Source organism: Gigantopelta aegis, chromosome 14 (genome assembly GCF_016097555.1).
Source record: "Gigantopelta aegis isolate Gae_Host chromosome 14, Gae_host_genome, whole genome shotgun sequence".
In the NCBI taxonomy this organism is placed as follows: Eukaryota; Metazoa; Mollusca; class Gastropoda; order Neomphalida; family Peltospiridae; genus Gigantopelta; species Gigantopelta aegis.
Window position 1 is genome coordinate 9053309 of NC_054712.1, and position 9434 is coordinate 9062742.

Consider the following 9434-nt stretch of genomic DNA (forward strand, 5'->3'; position numbering starts at 1 on the left):
CCTTTTCAAAAGGGGGTCCCGCTTTCCCTGAGACCACACATACACATACACACACACACACACACACACACACACACACACACACACACACACACACACACACACACACACACACACCGAATCCGCGCAAGTGAGATAAAAATGGCTTAGTGGCAGTAACGTTTGTGGCTCTTTCCAACTGACAACAAGTCCTGGTGTAGAAACTGTTCTCTTTAAAAATGCTGCGCATGAACGCTCTCAATAAACAGACGACATGTAAGCTATCGAAAATACAGGAAGTTGATTTTGTTGTTTACGACACGGTAAAACTTGATAATACTGGTCTTTACCTTGTTTACGTTTAAATTATAGACATTTTAGAGCATGAAATAACAATTTGCATCATATAGTTCACTAGCAGAATGTTGGTCATGCATTTATGTTTAAAACTGGTAGATTGATGCAGTGACACAAAAACCGAAAGAGAACGAAGCCCAAACTAGGGACCGTAGACACTTTCAGAATTTTGTAACAATCACATATATTTATTGCTGTAGTGATGGAACACATCCCAGATAATGATAAAGTAAAAAAAATTTTTTTAAATATTACTTTGACCCCCCAAAAGTAAATTTTTTGTAATCAAGGGCAGTAACTCCGTTTGGCAAAAAATTACACAAAACCTAAAAAAATTGGCTCAGTGCAAATTATTTAACTTGGTGCCTTATTTTGGGTTAGAATACACCAGTAACCATTAAAAGCATAATTAAATCTATATATAGAGTATCTATTTATGGCTTGCATTTCATCAATAACAAGTTTCTCAGTGTCATTGAGTATTTGTGGAAAAATGTGATCAAAAAAGTCAAACACCTCTATTGCATTGATTTGGCCATTATCATAATTTTCATACACTTCTAAATATTCAAACAACGCTTGAAGGTTCCCCATCAACATATGCATAAAATTATTAATTTTCTACAGTGTTAACAGTACCTGTAGAATAAATAGCAGGGAAAGTGTTTCAAACGAAAATGTCCGCCATCTTGGATTCCAAGAAAATCTCAGTACACCTAGCAATGTTTTTATGGGGTCTATAAGTTGTATCAAAGTTTACAACAGTAAACTAATGTCATGTATGTCTTCAGTGATGTATTAAGTTGTTGTGCTTTGATAATTTGTTGTTCTTAAATCATGGAAACTTACAAAATAAAATATTTTCCTGCAGAAAATGGCGTGATATTCTTCAACTTTCGGTTTTGGCCTGGAATACGATGTGAAAACAAATATGAAACCGGTTTTTGGAATCGAGCACAAACAATTTAATCATTTCCCTACCTTCTATAATTGAAGAGTTCTTCGTTTAATTCCGGGAACACATCGTAAAAGGACCTAAAAGACAAGCCTATTTTTAGACCAAAAAACTAATCGACCGACTAGCGGCGAGTTGGGGCGCCACTAGTCTTCCGGTACGGTCCCTACCCAAACTGCGTTCACCTAACAAAAACACGAATACAATATTTACGGAAATATTATTCTACATTTTTCAGCAACGATACGTGAAACAAAATAGATTTTAATCATTTAACGTAAAAAATCAACAATTTGGATGTAAAACAAATCCATTCTAGTAAACAAAAAGTGAAACACCCTACAGGAAAAAGTGTGACGTTTCTAACTGCGTTCAGGCGCATGCGTTTGGAAAAAATATCGTAATGCGCATGTGCAGTTCATCATTTTCCATTTTTAAGACAACTACATGAAAAAATATATGTTTCTTAATTATGCAGTTGCCGAACACTTAATTTATTCAATTTTTTTTAAAGAAAAAATTCAATTTGTCGAGCGTTCTGGTCCGGTCCGCGTTTTATCAACACACATCGCTCACACTTGATGTCAATACCGATAGGCTCCATTTTAAGTCAATTTCTACGAGTCATGTGGATCCGATATCGGTAATTTTAAGGAATAAATAAAAACAACTTAGTAAAATTAATGGTTTTATGGGTTTGTAAAGTTTTGTATTTAGATACTGACTTTTCACAACTTTATTGTTTATAAAAATGTTCGTGAACTGTGAAGAGAAACCTCATAAATGAACGACATACTGATGACAACAAATCGGATCTTGATTGTGCGAACCGTGCACGAGAAAACAAAGTGAACGGAATTTGAAGCATAACGCAGTTTGGGACGTTGACGATAATTATCATACAGTGAAACCAGGAATGTCACATGTGTACGACACTCAACATTGCTCAAGTACTGAAGTAGAGGTGGTAGCTGGAATTTCTAAGAAGTATTTTGTAAGACTAGAGAAGAAGAAAGAAAGAAGAAGAAATGTTAAATAAAACATTCTTTCTTCATTTCTGCTTTTACAAAATACTCCTCTATGCTCACCTTTCTGAGGCTTTCAGGAGTTCATTAAAATAAACCTCGGGCATACTAAACTACCACACCTACCAATCACCTTGCCAGAGTACTCGATAGACTGACATTTAGACGATTATGGTTGCTCTCTCAGCCAGAGATATCTCTATAGCAAAACCACAGAATGACTGTCTACCGCACATTAGGCAAAGATTTCAGCTCTAATACAACAATAATCGTAGGTTTGACACTAAATACCTTTACATTGATCATTTTTTAGTTCGCTGATAACAGATATTTCACATAGTAACCACTAATATACACACTACAGGAAAAAACCTGTTAGCACCTTCGTATTTAACTGGAAACTTATTGAAAGGGGGTGCTGTTGGGTTTCGATGAAATGGATTAGCAAGGATTATTGTTATATTAGAGCAGGAATCTTTGCCTACCATGTGGTAGGCAGCCATTCTGTGTTTTCGCTATAGAGATATATCTGGCTAAGACTTGGTGAGAGAGCAACTATAACCGTCCAAATGTCCATCTAGATAGCTCTTGAACGGCAGAGTACTCAGGCTACTAATCACTTGTTGGCACAATGAATTACAAATCAGTAACCTCATATTTGCATTAAATTTAGTTCTTTTCTCAAGTTTACAAATTTTTATTTGAGAATGTTTAATTATCAACAATGTAACTGGCAGAAGCTCAGGCCCTCTTGCAGTGGCAATTTAGTACAGATTGCAATAAAATAAATACCCCATAATAATTTTTAAAATGCCATCACAGATCAGTTATGCTGCATTTATGCAATGGTGTTTTGCAATGGCACTGCGACTGATATATATATAATATGCATATATAGATAAATACACATACATTATGTAACTTATATACAAATGTTTTAATTATTAATATGGGGGCAGGACGTAGACCAGTGGTGAAGCGCACACCTGATGTGCGGTCGGTGTAGGATCGATCACCGTCAGTGAGCCCATTGGGCTATTTCTCATTCCAGCCAGTGCACCATGACTGGTATGCCAAAGGTCGTGGTATGTGCAGTCCTGAGTGTGGGATGGTGCATATAAAAGATTCCTTGCTACTAATGGAAAAATGTAGTGGGTTTCAACCCTATGACTGTGTCAAAATGACCATATGTTTGACATCCTACAGCCGATAATTAATAAATCAATGTTCTCTAGTGGTGTCGTTAAATAAAACAAACTTATTATTAATTACCAATATAAAATAATGTCACCTGCAACTAAGATAATGGACCTTTTTATAATATTAATATAAAGCATATCACTGGGAATCAGATGACATTTACTGATGGATTGTTGATTGGCATCAATTGTGTGATGATTGATGATTATTGGCTACATGTAGTTTGCTTAGTGGAATGTAAATTGCTTCTTCATTCTGTATTCTTTTACATGTATGTGTTGTTAATATATATACATTGTGTATCTAATTAAAATTGTGAAATGATGTATACATACATGTATTTGTAAGTTTTATTTCCTCGTGTAAATACTAATTGCACAGCATATGTAATTTGTGTATTAAATATATTGTTGCTAACAAATACATTTTTATTGATTTATGCACCAGAATATTGATAAAAACTATTTTCTTAAATTGTAGGTTGAGTTCCATCGATTACAACACTGGACGTTGACCACAACATTTGTGGATTTGGCAGATGGATCAAGTGCTGTACATTAAATCAGTGATGGGTGTTGCAAAATCAAAAAGTTGTGCCTTTCTCAGATCCATATTTGATGTGTATGTTACCATGTAAAAGTATGATGACCCATTACAGTGGTATAGGAGTGGTGCAGTTACCATGTTAAAACAGGATGCACATTCTCCTAGATGATGTTTCAATGAACATGTATTAAGAAGCAATACATTTCTCCAGTTATTACCGTACTCACATCAGTAGCAAGTTATGTTAGTAATTTTTTCTACTCATCGGCACATCACTGATAACAGTTATTTGTACTTCACTAACCAGTTGTACACAGTTTAGTCACTGTCCCGTTTTATTCAGTAAACACACCTGAACAAAATGCTATCACTTCATAACATCACCCATGCTGTAATGATAGCTGTCCTAGCAACGCTGGTTCGGAAATATCTTCAACTCAAGTTTCAGTATGAAGACCTCGAATTGGCAGTCCAATTATGTGGAAGTAGTGGTCCTGAGATGCTCGACAATGACCTTCACGATTCTGCAGATTTAGACAATGGTAAGGAGAGTCTGAGTGAGTCTGAGTTGAACCACATGGACCACAGGATTGACGAACCCTCAGGTTCTGTAGGTGATAAGGGTGTGCAACACTCCAGAGAGTCTTCTATAGCCAGCGTACTGAGTACATCAGTTTGGTGCTATGGTAAAAACAGATCTGAAAAATTCTGCCATTTCCACAACCTCTGTTATTTTAGTGAACACAAAGATTTCGTTTTTGTTCATGGAGAAGACAGTGTGATGGAAGGTCTTTATGAAGGGAACTTCAGCATGTTGGACCTTTCTTCTGTGGAAGGTCACAACAAGTTCTTCTTCTCCTTCGTGAATGTTCTGTCTGAACAGTTTCGGAATGTGACGGTTCAGTGGGTGAATGAAACCAGTCTGGTATTTTCCCGTTTTAAGCCAGACAACTTGATGCATGTACTTCATGATGACATTCTGCCTCTGCATCACACAGTCAAGTGGATCATGTTCCTGACGTGGCAGATGACATCTTCGCTTGATGTTCAGTTTGTTTTCATGGATGACTGGGAGGAAAGTGAGTTTGATAGTTTTTATGAAACACTAACTGAGCATCCACCTATTCATAAGCTGGATTTAGATAACGCTGGCCAAGTGGTGTGTTTCTCAAACAGCTTTGTCGGAATCAGTAAAACAACCACGTGGTATCAGTATGGATTTGTTGAACCCCAAGGACCAAAACTACATACTGAAGTTACCTCTAAGCATATCCACGACACTATACAACACCTACTGCAACATTTACCCAGTGAAGTAAATACTGATGATTATGGGCAGTATTTAGTTTTACTATCACGGAAGCAGAACAGACTGATTCTAAATGAAGGAGAATTGATCATTGCCATAGCTCGAGAGAGTAAAATGAAAGTGCTGTCCATCAGTTTTGAGACTCACACCATTCATGACATGATACACATTGCCCGTGGATCACGAGGAATCATTGGAATGCATGGATCCCTTATGTCTTTATCTTTATTCCTTCAGCCTGGCAGTATTATTATAGAGCTGTTTCCATTCGCTGTGAATCCATCAAATTATACTCCATACAGGTCTCTAGCGATGATTAAGGGCATGGATCTTGTATACAAAGCATGGGCAAACCCAATGAAAGAAAACACCATTGCACATCCCGAATATGTTCCCGAATTTGGTGGCATTCATCATTTACCGAAACTAGAACAAGACATAATAAAATCACAGACTGACGTCCCAACGCATTTGTGCTGCTCTGATCCGTCCTGGTTGTTTCATATCTACCAGGATACCATCGTGGCTGTCCAGGAGATTGCGGCCATCGTAAAGACTGCTATAGAAGAAAGTTCAAGCATCAGTAATTGGACTCCCTCGATGATGGACAAGGCTGGTCTGTTTCCTGGACCAGTTAACAATGCTGCATGCGAGAGAATTGTCAGTGAACGGAGGCTGACTTTGAAGTTAACATGGGAACAGCCGTGGAACGTTCCGTACATTAAATTTGATAGCTTGAACTATGAGGTGTGGTTGCAAAACGTCAATAAGGATGATGAAATTGTTTCATTTCTGTTATCGAACAAAACTACGCATATTTTATCAAGGTCGATTGAACCCGATTTTACCTACCATATTTGGGTTAGGTGTCTGATCGACGGACATGTCAATGGGGAATTTAGAAGTGTATTGGATTGTTAAATATAGTCTATCGGGGTATAATTTTGTATACTTTACTTCCGACTATGAACCTGCTTTAAGTGTTTTTAATACATGTCTGTGTTCATTTATAAATAATGAGAATCCATACTATTGAATTTATACGAACTTGGCTGTCCTCTTTCCGTATTCTGTCACTAAACAGCTAGAATTCTGATGGAGGACATTCGAGCTAAATGTACTTTTAACAGCCCTTGAAATTCGTATCATCTTGTGAGAGCAATTGTATGCAAACATAAAGTAAATATTCTAGAATAAAACTACTGCGGCAAACTGGTTTTGCAACAGCTATTTTACGACAGCACTGCTGATTGCTGTCGCGAATTTCAAGGGCTGGTAATAATGGAAACTGATAATTGTAAGCTGGTGTGTACCATTTTTGGGATACGCAACAAGACAAATAGATGACCAATTTCGCTTTTGCGTAACACGTCACGACTGTAAATGATGTCTTGAATTTAATATGTCAAAAAAACCGAAGCAAAGGTAACCCAAAACTATATGAGCCAACGAAACATTGTTATCGCAATTTTCAGAGATCTGTGTTTTTAGTGCTAGTCAGGTGTCTGGAGTGGGGTTGAGGTTGATTTCAAATCCTGTTCATTTTACTCAACGTAAAAAGTAATAAAACTGTTATAAAAACCTACAAAATTGATTTAATACATGCACGTAAAAACACTTGTATTTGAAAGCATGGGTGCACGACCCCGAACCTTCACAGTAGTTCGTGACTTTTATCAGCACTTGTACTTTTTCAGTTTTAAAGCGCTCGCCTGGTGTGCTGTCGGTCTAGGATCGATCCCTATCTGTGGACCCTTTGGCCTGTTTCGTTCCATCCGTGGTATGTGCTATCCTTTCTCTGGAATGGTGCATATAAAAGAAAGAAAGAAATGTTTTATTTAACGACGCACTCAACACATTTTATTTACGGTTATATGGCGTCAGACATATGGTTAAGGACCACACAGATTTTGAGAGGAAACCCGCTGTCGCCACTACATGGGCTACTCTTCCGATTAGCAGCAAAGGATCTTTTATTTCCGCTTCCCACAGGCAGGATAGCACAAACCATGGCCTTTGTTGAACCAGTTATAGATAACTGGTCGGTGCAAATGGTTTACACCTACCCATTGAGCCTTGGGGAGCACTCACTCCGGGTTTGGAGTCGGTATCTGGATTAAAAATCCCATGCCTCGACTGGGATCCTAACCCAGTACCTACCAGCCTGTAGACCGATGGCCTACCACGATGCCACCGAGGCCGGTGCATATAAAAGATCCCTTGTTACTAATGGAAACATGTAGCCAGTTTCCTCTCTAAACGACTACATGTCAAGATATGGACAGGATAGTATATACCACGAGGTTTGATATACCAGTCGTGGCGCACTGGTTAGAACGAGAAATAGCCCAGTGGGCTGACCGACGCGGACGGTCATACAGGCTCCCATTTTTGTAAGGGGTGGGGGGCAAGTTGGATTTGCACGAATTAAACGAAAATGCCCGATTCAGGATAACAACATTTACTCATATTGGCATTACTACCAAACAGCTATATAGGGTTGTAAACGAATCGCTACACATTTTTATATGGATTACGACTAACTTTGTAAGCTTCCTTGAGGGTAGATTGATGGAATTACATGGTAAAACGGTCTTAGGTTAACACATTTTCCCCGAATATCTGTATAATGTTTGCCCGAATTTGATGTTTTGTTCCAGTACTAGGGGTCAGTTGCCTCTGCCCCGTCTCGTACGCTTATGGACGGGGGTCGATCCCAGACCGCGCATCAACCTTAATCACAGTGTACTGAAGGACGATCATTTGAGCACGTTTTAACGTGACACGTCCGAAATGATACCGTATTGATGCTTTACGAGAGGGGGGTTTCTGCAAGAGGGTAAAACGGGTATGGCACCATACCCAAATTTTTTGGCACATCTATTGTTTTTTAACTTGACTTTTTTACAAAATGAATGACTTAACATTACTGTATGATTTCCTTTACTCTAACCCTAAATTTAACCCATTTTCTTTCTGGGGAAGGCCTCCGATACCATGTTGACTGTGGTTCCATTCAATTCCATAGCGCCATACCCAAACATTTCTTTCTGGCAGAAACACTGCGAGAGAAGGCGTTGAAAACTAGGGCCCGTGCTTATAAAACTTGTTTAAAAAGTCCAGACATCAAGTAACGTTACAGGCATGAAATTTGTATGGCGTTGTCATGGCATTACTGTCTCAGACTCCAGGCCAGATTGCGTAAAGACAAAAGACTCCTGATTTCAGTCTGTAGCCTAGATAAGATTCAGGTCTCGTACTATTCCATCGTCAAGGAAAGGAAATGAAATGTTTTATTTAACGACGCACACATTTTATTTACGGTTATATGGCGTCAGACCTATGGTTAATGACCACATAGATATTGAGAGAGGAAACCCGCTTTCGCCACTTCGTGGGCTACTCTTTTTCGATTAACAGCAAGGGATCTTTTATATGCATTATTCCACAGACAGGATAGTACATACAACGGCCTTTGTTACACCAGTTGTGGAGCACTGGCTGGAACCAGAAATAGCCCAATGGGTCCATCGACGGGGATCGATCCTGGACCGACCGCGTATCAAGCGAACGCTTTACCACTGAGCTACGTTCCGCCCCTTATTCCATCGTCAAAGGAAAATAATATTTGCTTAGCGACACCTCAGCACATTTTAAACTACATCTATTTTAGGATCTAACATGCATGTTATTTCGATATTTGGTCAGGAGGTGAACAAAAAAATCGTTTGTTTTTATGAATGAACCAGTAGAGCACATTGATTAATTGATCATCGGCTATTGGATGTCAAACATGACTTGTCTTCAGAAGAAATTCTACATTTTTTTCCATTAGCAGGAGGCCTAAGGGATCTGATCTTTTATATGCACTTTTCCACAGACAGGACAACACATACCATCACCTTTAATATAACAGTCGTGGGGCACTAGTTGGGTCGGGGGGGGGGGGGAATCCTAATCAGAGAATAGATTTGCTGAAGGGGTTTAATCCTACGACTCAAGCTCTTCAGATGAGCACAATCGTCGGTGGGCCCATTGAGCTATTTCTTGCTCCAGCCAATGC

General features: G+C 38.7%; 1 protein-coding gene across 1 annotated transcript; it reads left to right on the plus strand.

Annotated features, from left to right (window-relative positions):
* The first annotated feature begins 239 nt into the window (after positions 1–239).
* LOC121388654 (protein O-linked-mannose beta-1,4-N-acetylglucosaminyltransferase 2-like) lies at positions 240–6952 on the plus strand. Its single transcript, XM_041520093.1, has 2 exons — positions 240–302; positions 3997–6952. Exon 2 carries the CDS (start codon positions 4424–4426, stop codon positions 6290–6292), a length of 1869 nt encoding a protein of 622 aa, XP_041376027.1. The 5' UTR covers positions 240–302; positions 3997–4423; the 3' UTR covers positions 6293–6952.
* The last annotated feature ends 2482 nt before the right edge of the window (positions 6953–9434 follow it).